This window comes from Aplysia californica, unplaced genomic scaffold (assembly GCF_000002075.1).
Source record: "Aplysia californica isolate F4 #8 unplaced genomic scaffold, AplCal3.0 scaffold00783, whole genome shotgun sequence".
NCBI classification, from domain to species: Eukaryota; Metazoa; Mollusca; class Gastropoda; order Aplysiida; family Aplysiidae; genus Aplysia; species Aplysia californica.
In genome coordinates, this window is record NW_004798053.1 from 115,297 (window position 1) to 135,130 (window position 19,834).

Consider the following 19,834-nt stretch of genomic DNA (forward strand, 5'->3'; position numbering starts at 1 on the left):
GTCTGGTGTGATTTGCTTCTTCTTTACTGTCAAACATATGTCGACCCTATCTCTCCACCATCTTTTTAGAGTTTGTTAACACTCCTGTAACACTTGTTAGTCTAATCTTTGGACCTAATCGTGCTGCAAGAGCTGTAAAACTCAAACTAAAACAACATGCAGTAGTCAAACTAGTCATAAGTTGTTTTTGTTTTGTTTTTTTAGTAGAGGTTATACGGCGCTCGCAACTGCATAAAGTCATATGAGCGCCAGAAGATTAGAGGTGTAACAAGAGAGTAACAAACAAAAAAAAGAAGAGGAGACAAGGACGATAGATGTTTCATAGTAAAGAAGAAGCAAACCACACTAGAGCACTCGCCAACCACCCACTGGGCATAAATGAAAGGATACACACCCCATCCCTACCCTCAGGGATGGGTGCAACCAGCTCCTCTGGCAAAGGGCTGGTATCTTTTCTCTATACACCTATAGTATTACGGTCGGCTCTCTTTCATGCCTGTTTGGAGACAAAGATAAAGCTTTGGATCCAGCAACAAATAGATCCTGTTTGCCCCTGAACCTAGCAGCAGGGCGGCACATACTTAAAATGCATTGTATAGAATTAACAGATCAAATTTTGAAGTGCCAAACCGATGTGCAACCTGTGTAAATACAATATTTCTCCTCTGAATGGGCTATACAAAATCAACGGTATTCATTCTTAAAACTGCAATTAGGAAAGAGAGTAAAACACGTAAGCCAAGACTAGAGTAAAAGCCATATAAAAATTAATTTTATTTCACCCATACATAAACAGAGTATTGCTTCTAAAAATCCACAAAGCAACACACAAGGTTGGTAAGAGGGTTGGGATGAGGGGCAGACGGAGAGACAGGAGAGGAAGACGATCAAGAGAAAGACAGCAAGTCTCAGACTCGGAGCACATTCTGCCGGTTGCTACACACATCATATTGTCAGACTACACACACTACATACATCTGCTGGCTGCCTGTGTAAAAGTTTTGTGCTTCAAATTGAAAATTCATTCAGGCCTACTTTACGAGACCAGCTGCTTTGACTTTGCCTCTATCAGGGCCAACCCAAACTGAGACAGACACAGAATCCCCGAAAAAAAAAAGCTGCACGAGACACTGGACAAAATACACTTTTTTTGCAGAGATCAAAATAAAACTCACATCATTTGCAAGCAGTGTCAACAGAAGAGCCTAACTGTCATACCACAGACCTCGACATCTACTGAGCACCAACAGTAAAACATCAACCTGATTTTAAAAGATGTATAGACGGGCTGCTTTCACCCTGAATCATGGCCAACTCTGGCTGTGTATAACCCAGCATCCTAGCAGAAAGAGGAAGATACTCGATACATGCACAATATCTTCCCCACTTGAGAATCAAGCCTGTGTCTTTGCTGGCGAGAAAGGTCAAGAGCTCTACAAATTGCAACACAAAATTAGATGCCAGTAGACAGTTCAACACTTGTAGAGCATTAAGAAGCACCATAGCTACTTTGCAGTTCCACAAACAGGTATCATGTACCACGTGCTGAACTACCGTCTATCAAATATATGTAAAAAAGGGGTATGTTTTCATTAAAGCTATAACTTTCTTATTTAGGCCTGAAATTGGCTCAAATTTTGACACAATTTTAGAATGGGATAGATACTTAAACTAATAAAAAGTGTACATCTATCACGATTTTGTGTAGGAAGTCAGACAGAATGAGAGGAAATGGAAAATCTCTTGAGCTAAGTTAGCGGCAAACAATGGAACTGAGCAATCTGCATGTAGTTGCAATTAAAAAATTCGTAGAAATTCCATTTCTTGTGCTGACGAGTTCTTTCTGGCAAGCCACAAAAGTGGAAGAGAAGAGCTAATAAATGGTATCTACTTTTATCACGTGTTTGCAAAAGTATTGGATTTTTAAAAAATAATGTAGCTGAAATCAAACATCTACGAAGAAAGGAGTCGTCTACAAATAGGAAAATATCGCTATTATGCGCGATCAACGGATTCAGTGAGTTATAAATGCCAACTGGCACTTTAACAAACAGCACAACCAAACAACACAAATGCACAGAGTGCATGATGGATCTGACAACTTGTTCATTCGGCTTTCTTCTCCTTTGTTACTCATATAGAGTCCTTGCAGTCTCTAAACTCAAAGCAGTGGCCAACATTCACATGACCAAGGAAATATACAGGCCACCAGTGATGGAAAGGCAGAGCTGTCAGACATCACCTCAGATATAAGTGTTGGAAATCACACTTTACATAAATGAGATTGCGTGTAAATAATTTATTAGAAACAAAAATCAAGGAGCTTAAAAAAAAAAAGGACAAGAATTAGAACACTACTCAAAAAAATAATTATGAGTACGTTTCTTAAAAACTGCCACAAACACTTTATGCAACCATTTAGCAATACAGGGAACCTGTCGGGGAAAATCATAGCTGTTCAAAGTCATGTCACAAAAACAAGACTGCCATAGAAGTTAGATCTAGGCAGAATTTTTTTTCTGAAGAAAAGAAAAAGACAAAAAGCTAAAATGAGTGAATCTCTTATCATCCAACTGCTGCTATAAATAGATACTCGCAACAACAGTTCAGGACACGTAAACCCACAAGCCACTGGGTCATTCTGGCCTATCTTTGGAAAATTCTGAATTTGGCTCCCAGTTTCCTTCTGTAATCAAAGTTTGGAATTAAGGTCGTACAAGTAACTGTTGTCTCCCCTTACTAAACTAAAACTAGCAAATTCTTCACCCCCCCCCCCCCCCCTCCCCTCCCCCCCCGACAGATTATTCAACAGTTTTTACTATATGAAACTGTCCTGAATTTTTAGAACGTGAAATGACCCCCTAAAATACTCTCCGTTTAAAAAAAATAATAAACAAGGATTTCTTTACGTAATATTTTTGAGAAAAAAAATTGAAAAGATATTTGTCCAAGTTTCAACTTCATTGTGTCCCCTGATTCTCCTGAAGTAACTAAATAAAACCAGCCAATAGACCAATTCTGTTCTAAAAGAGACTATAAAAAAAAAAATGAACTCATGGTCTATCCTAAAAAACATGATGCGTGCCAGGTAGATCTAGCTCAAAGAAACCAGTCGTAGGCTTTCGTAAATTTACCTCAAGGTCTAAACTTGGCACTTCTAGTTGACAACGGTAGTGGGACCTCAGAGCGCTTTAATTAGTAAATCGTTTAAGAGGCGGGCAACTCCAACCCTCTCTGTCAGGGCCTATCTCCGTGACTGAGTGCGACACAGCATTCCAGCGCAAAGACGGCAAACCTGGAGAATATAACATCACTCCCCGTGTCTCTTTCAAGCAGGGCAAAGAGCCAAACCATCCCAACAGACGCCAGTCTCTACTCACGTCACTACAAGGCATACAGCAAAACAACTGTCAATACTAGCCACAGCACAACTCCACCCCCTTCCACATGTCTTCACAAATATCGGCCGTTAGGATACACCAAATTAGTCTGTTCCATTCCAAACTACGCAAAGCCACATCCACATTTGGCATGCTCACATCATACTAAATGAAAAATGTTGAAAACTTTGTATCTTCGCCAACAAGAACTCATTACATCTGGCAGCGTTGATCTTGTCAAAGCACTTCATTTTTCCCATGATCTTATTTAATAAAAAAAAAAAGAAAAAAAGAAGTAAGAACAACTAAATCTCATAAAAATGAATTAGTGCATCAAACAAAAAAAATTTTCACAGCGCACTTGCCACAGAAAATATGAAGACCTGAGAATTTTTCCACTCTGAGGTGCTGCTCTAGTATAGTATAGCTTGTTCACTTTCATCTGTCCATGTTAAAAAAAATTCCAGCTAATTTTTTATTAAACGATGAGCATGGAACTCTGCATAGTGCTCTTGTAGGCCATCGACCAAACAAAAATATGTTTAAAACAAATCTGAATCTAGTAATAAAAAAGTTTCTTTATTTGGGCCCTACATTAAATACCGCCCTTTGGGTGCATGCACAGGATCACTGCAATAAATGATACACAGTAATCCATCCTACAAATTGCTCATTTTGAGACAGCGACACCAACCTATCCCCACATTTCAATATGTAAGCGTGTCGATTTCATTCCAAGATGTGTTCGACTGTTTCCACTTGAGTCTCGAAAAGTACACATCCGTCTATCTGACCATGTTTCAAAGGTGAGCATTAAACTGTTGTGTTGATGAAAAGAGGTTAACTTTTTTATTTTTTTGGTGGGTGTGTATGTGTTAATCTCCAAACATTTTTGATTAGCTTTAGGCTAACATCAAAAGAGTCGAATCGATACCTTAGTTTGCAGCAACCTTCATTTAATGGCCTTCTAGATTCTGTTGGTCATCAAACTATCAGACCCGCATGCAAAGGCCTGAGAAGATTAAATGGAGTGATTTGGTTTTACCAAGTTTTAACCACAGCCAGACGAAAGAGAACAAACTATGGTGATAAATTATGCAAGTTCACACAAAATCTGACCATTGTAACGAGAAAAAATAAATAAAAATAATAATTATTAAAATAAACCAAAAACAACTTTGACCTCATCAAAGTTGGCACTGGGAAAAACTATATTCCATCAAATTACTTTGTTCAATTTGTCACCTTTTTTCCCAATCAAACAATAAGTGCGAGAGAGGTGGGAAAGTGTGTTGAGAAAATGGTTACTGTAGGAAAATACCAATGATATACATAAATATATTGAAAATGGAAGCCAAAACTATGTGAGAAAGAAATCCAACCCAACGATATGGAGGTTTTGAAAGCAGTATTATTATAATAGAGATAATAATTATATATTATAGATCTACAACCAGCCCAGCTCCACAAGACAACAAGCTAAAATGTATCAATAAAATGCCACATCTCCATAGGAGCACATTGCATTGTTCCACCTTCTGAAAAAAGTTTTCCGGGAGTTTTGCCTTAAGTTTTCAATTTCCAGATCGATATTAGTAGAATCTATTTCAATTTTTTTTTTAAACCACCAAAACAATAGATAAGTAGTCAGAAGTGGGAAATAACGCAAGTTTGTGGCATTTGAAAAACCTTTTTTATGATAAAATTTTGAAAAAAAAAAAGAATTTTTCAATGGAAAGCAGAAAGTGTTGAACGTGAACACAGGAGAAAAATACTCCTAAACAATTATGGGATTTTCATGCGCTCAGTAATCACTATTTGAATCTGAAAGGATTAAAAATGTACACAAAGTCAAAAAAAGAAAAAAATTCTTGAAAAAACTACACACTACGGACAGCCTTTCTAACTTCACTTTTGGGACAGGAAGAGAAGGGGGCGGGGAGAAAGTCCTCCCATCACATATTGTCGCTGTCACAAGCAAAATGAGTAGCCCACAATTTTTTTTTCCCCCAAGTACCCTGGACAGTAGAGTCAAATAAGGTAACACATTTTTCTTGTTACAGAGACAATAATACATGACTTGCATTGAGAAAAGCAGCAGAGACATCAAACAGGGAAAGCAGGCAAGATTCTCCGTCAGCAAGCGGCCGTCTCCGCTGGATCTTTCGGCTGCGTGTTTGAGACATCGCTACTCTTGTCAGAACACATGCTCTCCCCTCCACTCGGTGTCTCAGCAGTAGCTCCCGTTGCCGCACCGGACTCCACGCTCCCACTAGCTGCATTTGTAGCACCATTTCCCACCTCAGGATTTGAGTTGGACGATGTTGATGGGGTGGCTGTGGTTGACGATGGTGACGATGATGGAGAGGGCACTACAGGTGACGACGTTGCGGGCACGTCTCCTGGGCAGGCTTTTGTCGAGGAAATTTGAGGAGAGGGTTCTGCTGCTGACTCGGCTATAGAGCAGGGGAGGTTCGGGTCAGAGCAACACTGTTCTGTTGATGAGGAATCTGGAGAATTCGGGGGTGCTGTTGATGATGGCGGGGCGTCATCTTCTGTCCGAACATGATCTGTCAGCCAAGAGGGCAAAAAAAAAAATTGTACTTTACCCTTTTTTACATTGCACCACTATTTAGCAGGATATCAGATCTCACATCTCCACTGTCTAAGAAGAGTGGGTAAAACAAAATGCTTGATGAATCCAGAACACAACCACAAAAAGACAATGAAATTATTAAAAGTGGAAATTTATCTTTACCAATTCTGCTCTTTTTTTAGTACAAATTCTACAGCACTTTCATTACAAATAGTTTATGTAAGTGCCAAAGACTGGAGGTGTCACTAATAAGTAACATACGAGGGAAAAAAAAGGAAGGCTGATAAGATGTTTGATAAGAAAGAAGGGGCAAACAACGCCAGAGCACCCACCAACCAACAACTCTCCTATGAACACAACAAGAGAAACTAGAATCCAGTACTAGACATTCACCATACCTGTATTCGCCTCCAAGTCACCAGAAGTCTCAGACGCTGGCTTCTTCCCGTGAAGCTCCCCCTGCAACGCCCTGCACAAAGACTCCAGCTTCTTGCACTTTTGAACGTAGGTAATCGTCTCCTTCTCCGACTTGTTTCTCTACAAGATTAAAGGACAGGAAAAAAAATAAGTGCATTTCTTTGATGGTGCTGTATGTTGATGTGATGTCCTGGAAAACCAGCCAAAATTCCCTGATGGATCAATAAATTTTTATTGTTTTTTTTCTTTCTTAAAAGCATATTTTGAGGGATATTTTGGTAACCTCTTTTTCAGTAGAGGTTTTACGGCGCTCGCAACTGCATAATGGTAACTTCTGACATTGGCTGAATTCAACAGAGATGTAGTATACACAATAATAGTCCATTAATGCAAGGAGAAAGTAAAACAGACAGAATTGAAATAGGATACTAAAGAAGTTAGAAGACTTGACCAATGGTACCCCCCCAATCCAATCCCTTCCAAAATTTTATATATGAATACATAAAAATTTTGCTGAAGCAACATAGTGACAAAGCTGAGACAACCATTTTTTTTTTTTTCCTCCAGAAGATACAGATTATTTCAAAGGTGGAACAAAGAGTAATGAAAGCAGACTGGGTGAAAAAAATGTGGGTACTGTGGTACTGTTGTTCATAGTTCTTATTTTATAAAGGCAAGGGTGCCACCCCTTGCTGGAGAGGGTTTTTAAAAGTTTTAGTCAGAGTTTTTCAGCACTTATAACACAATTGGGTTGAATAAGTGCAAAAGATTGGAGGTGTTACACGATAGCAACATACAAATAAAAGAAGGAAGAGAGATAAGGACAACAGACGATTGATCAAAAAGCAGGAGCAAACCACACCAGAGCACCCACCAACAACCCACAACAGGAGAGGTGCAAAATGATGAAACGATGAAATGGTATCGATTTAGTCTGTTTCAGTAAGGTTTCACGGCGCTCGCAACTGCATAAGGTCATATGAGCGCCAAGGGGTGGATGTCAACAGAGAAGTCCTAACAGGGAATCAGACTTACTCTGCTCACCTCGCTAGCTTCAACAGTACAAAGTCTGCTTCGACTATCGATTTAATGCCTCTATCAACACTATTAGGTTATATAAGTGGTAAGTTCAAATCCATCTCCAAAAGGACTGAGCCAGATGGGGAAATTCGTGTAAAGTACCTTTCCCAAGGACACAACTTCAGACCAGGCTGAGGCTTGTACCTTCGAACCCGCAATCTCACGATTACAGGTCCAGTAGCCTAACTACTAGGCTACCGACACCACCCAGGAGTGCTGCAACAATGTGCATTTAGACTGACCACCCAAAAAAAAACCCAGGCCAATTGCCACTGAAGTGGGTAAAGCAAAAGCTGTCCTTTCAAAGGTAACAGTACACACAAAAATGCTAAAAATGAAAAAGACAGTGGCCAAAAAGGATGGAATGCAATTAAGCTTTCAATGTAAAAGACTGTGAAAAAAGAGACCATCAGGTGAACTTTTCTGCGTTTTCATTGCAGAAATGTTTGCCATCTCCTCCCTTTTTGTAAAACATATTTAGAAAGTTAGAGTAGAAAGACACAAGTCTGACGGAATCTTGGCCAACTCCTATCCCATAGCTGCCACTCAGGAATTTCAAAAAAGGAGGAAATTCATGCGAAGGCGGACGCGCGCTCTTCGAAGGCCGGAGTAAAACCAGTGAGATCCAGAGGCAACATATACTGGAAAATCTAACCTATGGTTTTGGAAGGGAAAACTGTCATATTTGTTAACCATAGGCAACTAAATTAAAATGTATTTGAAAAACCCCCAACAAAAAACAAACCAAAAAAACCCCAACAAAGGCACTAAGTAGACTAACAAGCATTTGAGTTAATTTGACACAGTTTGGACTTAGTGACTAAAAATCCAGTGTTTGTTGCAAGCTGGTGTCTTATAAAAAGATTTCTTTCACTTTAAACTTGTACATCGATGTAGAGCGCGCGCAGTATTGGATCAAGGAGGCAACTCCTTTGCCGCTGTACTGAGCACTCCTGTACAATTGCGGTCCCCTTTGCACTTAACTTAGTAGTCCCTCTGTAGTGTGTAGATCTAACCTGAATTACAATTATAGCCTAGGCTATCTAATCTAGATCTAGATATCTAAATATGTGTAAATCTAGATTATATCTAGATTCTAGAGATTATCTAAATCTAGATCTAGATCTAAATTCACTTCAACAGCCACAATAGCCGTCATGTGAACAAACGGGATCGCAATAGTACAGGAGTGCCGCGGGCCGCGATTTCTTTATTGCACCAAACGCAAAGTGCAGCAAGCGGAGCTTCTTTTATTTTTGCATTCTGCATCAATTTCTCTCGAATTTCCGCCGTTTTCAATGACAACTCGGCGCGCCAACGTCCGGAAGCCCAATCGACACTGTGTTGCTCCACAATAAACAAAGTGAAACTAGCGCTAGGCCAAGAAGAACGGAAGTAGAAAGCTACGGGCGGACATGCGCAAGCTGCGTTTTCGTCTCTCTCCCGGTTCGGTGTTTTCCGCGTGTAAAAAAGTATCGCAATTTGCGACCGAGAGTGGTCCAAGCGGAGGAAGGAGGAAAGTAGCGGGAAAAGTTAGATGAAGCGGAGTTTCCGCAATTTAGCGGGAAAGTGGCAGCTCTGCTATCCTTACCCTTTCCTTTACACACCTATTCTTCTCAGAGAGACATCTCTTTAGGTCAGCAAACCTTTCGAAATTCCCTTTTCCATTCTACTCAGCAAAGCAGGTGAAAGTTGCATCAGTTTCGGCGAGCATTATTTCGAGCTTCCACAACTTGGTTTCTGATGTTTAGAGATAAGTTGTTTTGGCCCTATTTATCTTGCTGATATGTTTAAGTTCCACTCCCTGTTTAATTAAAGGCTTAATCAACAAAATATGTTTGTGTAAATATGTGAAAGACTTCCAGAAACATAATGATCACAAAGAATCAGATCCATGTACGACAAATTCGGTACCTTTCTGAAGAAATCCCTCTGCTCCCTTAAAAAATTTTTTTCAAAAACTCACAGCGTCAACCATCTCCAACAGGGCTTTGTTACTGGCCTCCCATTTCGCTTTCCACTGAATTCCATCTTTCTCCAGTTTCTTAATCCTTTTGGTCATCTGCAAAACACAACATGAAAACATTAAAGCATAATTAGTTCATGGGACTTTAAAATATGCTCAAAAGGAGCCCCAAAAATTAAAGCATTTTCTTTGGGGGGGGGGCATTGTAAATTTCATCTTCAATTTTGTGGATACATACCATACATACATTAAAAAATACATTATCAAACATTACAAACCAAGACAAATCAATTCAATGACCAGAAAATTTAAGGGAGTGCTTATTTAGGCCACATATGGCCTAAATAAGGTAAGGGAGGGGGGTTTAGCTTATTCAGGCCACAGTGGACTGTGGCCTAAATAAGGTAAGGGAGGGGGGTTTAGCTTATTCAGGCCACAGTGGACTGTGGCCTAAATAAGGTAAGGGAGGGGGGTTTAGCTTATATAGGCCACACATGCTCAAACTACCCTTTTCAGGCAACTGAGTTCATTCCACTTTCATAATGGTGCACCTTTCTCATTTAGTACGGTTTTGTCTCAGTGTACAACTTATAAATCATAACCATAATGAATATTGTAAAGAACAAAGCACAATACGCAAAATTTTGCTCAATCCCAATGGTTTGAATGAGGGCCAGATTTTTCCTTCATGGAGGGGCAAAAGCTAGGCTACCATTTTGGCACACTTTGGTCAAGTGAAAAGGTCAAATCCTCCGAATGGACTTCCGGGTTAAATTTGGGGTATAAAAAGTGTGTACACTAGGCTACGTGGCTGAGTCAAAGTTACACTATCTTTGTCTGAGTGACACTCTCTCTTACTGTCTCGTAGTAGTACATGTAGGCTAGTAGGCCTAGTAGTAGTAGTAGCAAAGATCGTGTAGAGAATATTTGGTAGTAGATTCTATCTATAGGCAGTTTAGTGAACGTGCTCGCAGCAGGGCGAATCGGCCTCGATAAGCCCCGTAGACTTTTGTGATCGGCCACGAAGCCTCGTGTTTTGATGGGTCTAGATCTAGATCTAAACAACTCAGTGTTAATCACACTGCCACATCCGACACGCCTAGATCTACATCTTTTTAAAAGGAAAACAAAGATCATCAAAATGGTTGAATTCGCCTGAAAATCGATTCGGTAGAACTAGATCTATTAAAATTTGCTTCTGAAAACAAGGCAATTTTTATACGAAGGCCATTTTTATAACTCGGTGAAATAAAAACTACTGGCTGTGTACTGTGTTATGCTGTATAAAAATAAATTATGAAACTTCAGGACGCATTATTATTTTCCAGCATCTTTTGACGCCTGAGCTGTAGAGGTTGAAGTTTTCACAACACTAATAGATCTAGTAATAGGCCAGGTAATAGGGCTTTCCGTAAAAAATGCATAGATCTACAAAAGCCGAACCACCGAATCGACCGAGCACCTCGCTCTCCCCTGCACACTGTGATAACGTGTTGCTTCGGTATCGCATTATTCAACTATTAATACGTGCGGCTATGGCAATTGGGATGTACTGACTGACAAAAAATTCAGTTTTGTTTTTATTTTACCATATATTTGACTTAAATAGTGCAGGCGATAGCAAGATCTAGATTCCCTGTCTAGAATCAGTAGTAGCAGGCCTATGCTAGAAGTAGCCAGAGAGCCTACAACTGCTAGATCTAGATCTAACTTATTATTGCTATGCCTTTGGGCTTTGGAATTGAAATAAAACGAATTGCACAGTTCTAGTTACTTTTACATTCAGCAAGTAACTGTATTTCCAGAGTTAATAATAACAAATCTCAGCATAACAATCACTTTTACTTTTATTAGAATAATTAGATCCAACTTTTTTTCTAAAATCTGTTTTGCGCAAACTTAAGATTTTCTCTACTTGTAGAGCAGAGAATTTACATTGTAAGCCTCTGCTCAGTCTTTTAGTATACATATAATAAAATACACACACACACACATATATATATATATATATATATATATATATATATATATATATATAGAGAGAGAGAGAGAGAGAGAGAGAGAGAGAGAGAGAGAGAGAGAGAGAGAGAGAGAGAGAGAGAGAGATCTATATCATCATTTTATGTTGTTTTCGGGATATTTTTAAAACTCTTTTTTTTCAACATGTCATAAAATCAAATTGTGCCATTTTCTTTGAAAAGAATAGCATTAGCAGTGGACTTTTTAGAAAGCGAATCTTTGATTCAATATTTTTTTTAAAATATGCTAATCAATGAAAATTGCAAATTGATAATAGTTTAGTCCTGAAGAGGATAGGTGGACTCCGGGGTCTGCAAAGCGAAATACTAGGTTTTAGGATGTAAACCCCGGAGTCACCGTAGTGAAATAAGGTTTGGTTTAAGTAAGGATTGGTGGACCCCGGGGTCAACGTAGTGATAAATAAGCAGGTTTAAGGTGGACCCCGGGGTCTACCTAGCGAAATACTAGGTTTTAGGACAGGTGGACCCCGGGGTCACCGTAGTGAAATAAGTATGTTTCTTTAAAGATTGGTGGACCCCGGGGTCAGCGTAGTGAAATAAGTAGGGTTAATTTTAAAAGGATTGGTGGACCCCGGAGTCACCATAGCCGTAGAGGAATAAGGTTTAATTAAGGATTGGTGGACCCCCGGGACACCTAGATTAAACCTACTTATTTTACTACGGTGACCCCGCAGGTTCCACCTATTCTAAAAACCTAACTAGCATTTCGTTAGGTAGACCCTGGGGTCCACCTTAAACCTACCTATTTCACTACGTTGACTCCAGGGTCCACCAATCCTTAAAATTAAACCTAGATCTACATGTACTTATTTCACTACATTGACCCCAGGGTCCACCAATCCTTAATTAAACCTAGATCTACTGATTTCACTACATTGACCCCGGGGTCCACCAATCCTTAATTAAACCTATATCTACTTATAATTTCACTACATTGACCACGGGCTCCGCCAGTCCTACTATAAAATAAACTGAGATCTACTTATTTCACTATGTTGACCCCGGGGTCCACCGATCCTTAGTTAAACCTAGATCTACTACTTATTTCACTACGCTCACTCCGGGGTTCACATCCTAAATCCTAGCATTTTGTTAGGTAGACCCCGGGGTCCACCTATCCTTTTGGCTAGATAGACCCCGTAGTCCGCCTATCCACTTTCTTGATAATAACTGAAAACAATACATGCCAGTTGTCATGAATAGTGAAGAAAAATGATGGAAAAAAAAGACAATGAGGTAGACTATAATTTATCCAAAAAGTTGCAAGTGCAAGTGAAGATCATAAAATAATTTTGTATCTTCAGGTCATCTTTCCCGGTTTATAAAAAAAATTCAGTGGGCCTACTACTAGATCTGTGTCTCTGAAGAACATTTTGCTTGCCTTTATTAGCTTTTTTCATGTACATGAAAGCATAGAATATATAGTTTCACACAAATATAATATGCACAATACTTTGAAAAAGAAAGATATGGTCATTGTTTTTTTACGGAATCCGTTTTACGTTGAGAAAAGCGCTAAAAACAAGTTTTAAAATTTTAAGAATGCCCATAATATTAGTATTAGGAATCCGAAATTACTACCTAGTTGGCTTACTCTTTAATAACCATGAGCAGTTAAGAAAAAAAAAGACAATGATATAGGATTTGTCTAAATATGACCATTAGCAATAAAGATTCTACCCATTTTGTCCAATTATCCTTGCAGGTAAAATCACCCTGCACTGTACCTCAATAAGCACAAAAGGAATATTTCTGTGACTTTGTATAAAGGTGTGGCCTAAATAAGGTAAGGGAGGGGGGTTTAGCTTATTTAGGCCACAGGTGTGGCCTAAATAAGGTAAGGGAGGGGGGTTTAGCTTATTTAGGCCACCTGTGGCCTAAATAAGGTAAAGGAGGGGGGTTTAGCTTATTTAGGCCATATGTGGCCTAAATAAGGTCACCCAAAATTTAATATCTGGTACCTGCTGCGAAATTATAAGGTATCTGGTTCAAAAACACATCCTAGTGCCCACCTTTCTAAAAAGCCACCACAACATTACTTGACATTCTCTATAAACCTGTTTTCTTAACTGACTATGTTAGCCTAGCATAACTCAGCTTACCTTATCCATTTCTGTTTTGTACTTTTGGAAGGTTTCACTGCTGCGAGAATGAAGCCTCTCAAAATCATCATAGCGTTCCTTGAACATTTCCACCTGAAAATAATTTTAAAAAATTTTAAAACACAAGTCATTTCTTTCATGGCCTACCTCACATTCATACACCCCGACGCTGACAGTTCACAAAGCAAGAAACAGCAAATGAGAAGTACATACTCCAGAGAACAGCTGTTTAGCAACATAATATTGTATACAACATTGACAATAATGTGTTATACTTTGAGCACATGGAATACGGTGTTAACATTGTCAAAGAACTGCCTTTCTAGTCTGAAATCGAGCATGTTTAAAAAAATAACTTTTCTGGCGATCAATTTCTATCCTCAAACAGAAGAAGAGTTCAGTCCATGTCACATGAAAAAGAAGAACGATGTAAGACTTTTTGCTCACCTGTGCTTCTAGCATGGAATTTTTCTTCGCTTGTTCTGTAAATTTCTGCACCAACTGTGGATTCAAGAATTCAAGTTTACTTATCAAAATCATACCATCTGAAGACAGCAAAACACTGATATTAATTATCATTAAATTTCTTTTCCTTCTACAGCTCAGAACAATGGCATCAATATCCTAGACTAGCCAGCTTTCTAGATCACAAAATCTATCCCCCTTCTGAACATGCGTGGGATGAGGTGGGTTGTTTGTTTTACGGCGCTTGCAAAACTGCATTTGGTCATATGAGTGCGTAGGGCACATGTTGGACACATTAAGCATTTTTAGTTTTGGTAGGAATTAATTTAGAATTTTGCACAGGTAGTGGCCGAAGCCTACTCTTATCGATTTCAGGACCACCAAGGGATTATTAAAAAATGCACAACTTGCACACAGGACCTCAGAGATTTTTTCATTTTTGGTAAGTGTTGGATCTTTCCTACCCTAAGATCAAGGGTGTGGCTGAAAAACAGCAGTAAGAAGGAGCCAGGAGTAGCAACAGAAAAATTAAGGAGCCTAGAGGAGCAGGATGAAAGAACATGACTAGAAAGCAGGAAAGGAGGTGAAATGAGAACATTTTAGAAAAGAAAATTTGTCTTTGCAGTCAGGTTTCAACCTGCCAGGTGAACACCATACCTCAAGAGCTCCCAGGATGAGGTGAGACTGCAGCTATGGCGATGTTTACCACCCAGTTTCTTTGAATTTTCCCCAAAATATGATGGCAAAGCGTTAAGCACATCATCTCCAAACTTCAGATGAACTGGAGCAATGGCTAGAAAAAATCTGGCTGCAGATCCCCTCAACAATTTCCTAACAACTTACCTTTTCCATGTGACCACAGTATCAATCAGTCTTCAATGCGGCACTTGATCACACTCAATACTGATTTTGTGAATTGGGAAATTGGGGTGCTTAATTTGTGATGGGTACTTGCCCAAAAATGAAAAGTTCAAAGGAAATTATTTATCTTAGCGTCTTCTTTTTTAAAGTAGTCTTCAAGAAAAGGAAGGGATACTCTAAGGAAAATTCATTTTCAGAACAACATTGGATTCTATGCACAGTCTTTTTTTCTGTGAGAATAAATACATTTATAAGTTTTTCAGGGTAAAATCAAGCAACAAAAAAATCATGGTTAATAAAATGTATTCACACGAAAAATAAAGTTTTTAAATGTATGAGATTTAAAAAATTAAGTCCTAAAAAAACCCATGTACAATACAGGGTGAAACTTTACCAGTTCTTTTTCTCTTGCATTGCGTTCCCTTTCCTCCTTCAACTGCAGTTCTGCCTTGGACAATTTTGCTTCTGCAAGCTGCTGCTCCAAGTCGTGTTGTTTGCGCACCTTGTCAATTTGCTGGAAGATTAGTGAAACATGAATTAAATATCATCTCCCTATCTGCATCAGAACACACAAAGCAACATTTTGTGGAAAGAATCAGAACCAATACAGCCCAGGTCTCAATCTGACTTAAGGTCGTACACAAAGTAGTACAAGCCAGCTTTAGTTTTGTCAGCCATCCTCCGGAAAGATGTTTGGTTAAAGGACACACTCTTGCATGTAACAATGTAAAACAGAATAAAATCTTTGTGACAATTTGATATTTCGAAAGCTGAATGGAAATCTTACCTTGTAGCCCCTTTGCCCCTAGCTTTGAATTTATATATTATTTTATTTAATGTACAGGCTAACAGGTAATCTGAAACCATGAAAACAAAAACTGCAGCAATGTCGAGGATTGACATGAAAGTTTAAAGTGTAGACTGAAGCAATGTGAGTGCACCCACAAAAATAAAAACCCAGTATAATATATATCATATCAGGCAAAAGAAACGCGAGATTTTTATCGTTCTTAGAGCATGAACGAACAATGCAATGCTTTAATTGGCAACAAACAACCAACACAGCTCACTTGTCACGTCGTTCGAATAGTGATTTTGTGTTCACGAGGTCATATAGGCCAGGCCTATAAATTTGAAGCCTCGAAATATGGAATTCAGTTGAAAACAAAAGCAGTATCAAGATGCCGAGACTTTCATCAGAAAACCATGAGTGGGCTCTTAGATGACTACAGCCAGGCGAGTCTGCCTAACATATGGCAACTGTTACAGGAGTGCATGTCTCCACCATCTACAGACTACAGAACTGGTTTTGAGCTACCAACACAACCAGTGGTCTCTCCCAAAACGGAAAACCAAGGGCGACAACTGCAGCTTAAGATCGCCTCATGGTTTGCCAATGCCTGATGGATCTGTTCCTGACAGCCGCCAAGACCACCAGGAACATCCATCGGACAAACAGGACAGGCCCTCAGTATCAGGACAGTATGGCGGAGATTGCACTTCACAGGCCTCTGGTGCAGGCCATGTGCGACCCCTCAGCACCGCCGTGACCAGTCTCTGTGGTCACAGGCTCAGGTGAACTGGAAGAACAGACAATAGAGAAGGGTGCTGTTCTCCAACCAGAGCAGATTTTCCATGAGTGGAGTGCAAACTTCACATTCTGTACTGATGCCAACGTTGTGGAGAGACCCTTGGAGAGGGGCAAGCGTCATGAATTAGGGAGCCATCGCCCTAAATCCAAGAGCTGGACCAGTGTTCTTTCAGAACGTAGGTCATACACAAAGAAATTGGCTCAGTGCTACATCACCCAAGTTCTTTCACTTCACGTGATGCCCCTTTTTCAGAGGCATCCAAACTTCTTTTCCAAACAAGACAATGCGAGACCTAATACTGCGCGTGTAAATTGGCAGTTACTAGCAGAACAACATCAATCTTTAACCTCATTTGGCTTGTTCACTGGACTTAAACTCAATTGAGCACATTAGCGACATTATCTAGAGGCAGCTCAACCAGCTGCAACACTGACCAGAGAAGTGTGTTGACATTAAGTGTGTTGTGTTAATGCTTTAGCTATTCGCGTTTCTTTTGCCTCTGAGTATATACAACACTGCCCTACACAAGCAGAACAAGTCTACAAAGCATGCAGCGTATCCTCTGAACAATTTCACAAGCTAACATATTAACAGCACAATAAGATCCTGAATAATATCCATATTCATATTGACTGAATATTCATAGATTTTCAGATCCCAGCACAATGGCACACAGAAATGCTGTCTTTTTTTCTCTCCAATTTTTCTTTAAATGTAGGTGTCTTACACCCTAATGGACACAATTAAGATCATTTAGGAGTGGGCTACCAATCTTGCCTATCAGAGCCAACACTGGCTGAGAGGGATGCATCCCAGCAGAAACACTGAGAAACTCGATAAATTTTTCTCTCCCTCACTTGGCAATCGAACTCGGGTCTCCAGCATGCTATAACGAAGTTCCTGACCGTTACACAACAGACGCCAGGTAATGCTGCCTGTGTTTGAACAGTACATTGTTTGGTGTAAAGAGGTGCGGCAAACTATGAACATATGCACACAATAATATGGTAACTCAAACTCAGTTTTTACGAGGAAAATCACAAATGTTTTTTCTTTTCCTTTTGTTTATCTTGTTGCTTTGGGATTACAACTCCAGGGTTAACAAAAATAATAAAAATATGATTCCGACGACAAATTCAACTAGCTTTATAAACACTGGGAAAGCATAAGTCAAGGCTTACAGTTTCCCTAGCATCACACTGCTTGATGATATTCTGCAGCTGAGTCGCCAGCTCTCCATTTTCCTGACGCAGCTTAGAGTTCCTCTCCGTGTTGTCAGACATTTGTGTTTGGATCTCTCCAATCGTTGTCTGGGATATTCAAGTACATACAATTAGGCATTGATAATTACTAGCGAGCATGCAAACCAAGAAGAAGCGTTTTTACTCTTTTAAAAAAATCTAACTGAAAGTAAGCAATATTTTTTCATTTTGTTTCCTATTTCCTACAACGTTTAATCTTCTCTATTAGACAGAGCTACCAAGATTATAAAAATTTTCCGTGACAGGAAAAAGCTACAACAGCTCCAGCTCACTTGATCAGGAAACCTCAAACCATTGAGGCCATCATTTGAGGACGTAGCAACAAATGAGAATAAAGCTTTACTCTTGGTATCACTCCTTTCTTCACTGCATTCCCCTGCTAGACCTCAGGGGTGGTCAACTGCTGGTTCTTCAACCTGCAGTGCAATTGACTTTTACGTATGTGACCGCTTTTCCTACTTCGTATGGCCCCTTGCCCTCAGGCAGCCACATTCCGATTTCGAAGGTACTCTATATTGTTTATACTGACTAGAGTATTTTCAGTTTTGCTAGGAATTAATTTTGACTTTTACCTGGGTGGCGGCCGAAGCCTATTTTTATTGACTTTTTAGGACCACCAAGGGATCTTTCACGTGCACAACTTGCACACAGGGCCTCTGAGATTTTTTGCCCTCGTCCGAGAAAGCTTTGTACTAAATCTCACCTACCCTAAGATCAGGGATGTGGCTTAAAGACAGCAACAAGAAAGAGCCAGGAGAAAAGGAAAGAGGAGCATATAGGAAGCCAGGGATATGGGAAAAGAAAGTGAAGATGGGGTGAGAAGAGATAGTGGAGATGAAAGCAGGTGACAGAACAGGACTAGAGAACAGGAAAGGAGGTGAAAGAAGAAAATTTTAGAGCAGGAAAATTGTTCGTCGTTGTCAGGTTCTGAACCTGGGATCACTTGAATGAGAGGCAAACGTCATAACTCTAGACCTTGAGAGCCCTTTCTGTTTTTAGTAAGAGTTTTACAGCACTTGTAACACAATTGGTCATATAAGTGCCGAAGATCAGAATTGTTACAAGAGAGTAACAAACACAAAAAAAGAAGGAGGAAAAATAAGTAAGATAGATATTTAACAGAAGAGAAGGAGCAAACCACAACAGAGCACCTGCAAACTACTCACAAGAGAGCCCCTTTTCAACATTATTTCAATTAAGAGTTTTCCGGCACTTGAAAACACAAAAGGTAATATAAGTGCCGAAGATTAGAGGTGTTACAAGAGAGTAACAAAGACCAAAAAGAAGGAGGGGAGATAAGGACGATAAATGTTTGATATGAAAGAAGGAGCAAACCAATATCAGAGCACCCACCAACCACTCACACTTCCTCTCGACATGAAATGTAAACAAATTTCACTTACAAAGCACATGTCTACAATGGTTTGTTCGCTTTCTTCTGTCTGCAGCACTTTAATATTCTTATGAAAGACAGTTCAACTTTTCGAGTCTCATGTGGAGACATTTAGACCGTTGTGGGTGGAAAACTACAAGCTCACGTTGAGATGTGGGGGCACTGAGGTGCCACTGTCTCAAAATGAACAATTTGTAGGCCAGGTTGCTGTAAATCACGCATTGTTATGATATTGTGTAGGCACCAAAAATGTGGTTTATTAATATAGGGTCCAAAGAAAAAAAAAAACTTTTAAAATACAAGATTAAATTTTTTTGCTTTTATTTTTTCATTTGTTTGGTCACTGGCCTACAGGTGTGCTATGTAAAGTAATGAGCACACTGACAAATAACAAAATGAGTTATGTCTTTTTTTTAACACAGACAGACGAAAGAGAGCAAGCTATAAGAAATTGGTCAGTGCTCTTTATAATAAAACAAAGAACATCAAACAATTATAAAAAGTAAGCAAAAGCTATGAAAAACAAATGATGCTAATTTCAAACAGTTGCAGCTGTTATCATATCAGCCCCAAAAATTTCTCTCAAAAGATGTCTGCCCTGTGCAATCTTTCTTTAGCTATCTCATCTTCCAAGTCTTACCCAGTTTCTTCTGCCTCCACCTTTCTGCGCTTTACCCGTAA

The 19,834-nt window shown here is 39.4% G+C and overlaps 1 protein-coding gene across 2 annotated transcripts in view; it reads right to left on the reverse strand.

The window, feature by feature from the left end:
* Positions 1-750: 750 nt before the first annotated feature.
* The window catches only part of LOC101845130 (alpha-taxilin), a 38,325-nt gene continuing 19,241 nt past the window's right edge, over positions 751-19,834 (reverse strand). For both annotated transcript variants that reach the window (XM_013088657.2, XM_013088656.2), the window contains exons 8-14: positions 17,680-17,808; positions 15,301-15,420; positions 14,028-14,081; positions 13,581-13,673; positions 9,440-9,535; positions 6,375-6,513; positions 751-5,950 (exon numbers count right to left, since the gene is read on the reverse strand). In XM_013088657.2, the coding sequence (XP_012944111.1) occupies positions 5,517-5,950; positions 6,375-6,513; positions 9,440-9,535; positions 13,581-13,673; positions 14,028-14,081; positions 15,301-15,420; positions 17,680-17,808 (1,065 nt within the window). In that variant the 3' untranslated portion in view covers positions 751-5,516. The remainder of the gene's footprint in view (positions 5,951-6,374; positions 6,514-9,439; positions 9,536-13,580; positions 13,674-14,027; positions 14,082-15,300; positions 15,421-17,679; positions 17,809-19,834) is intronic.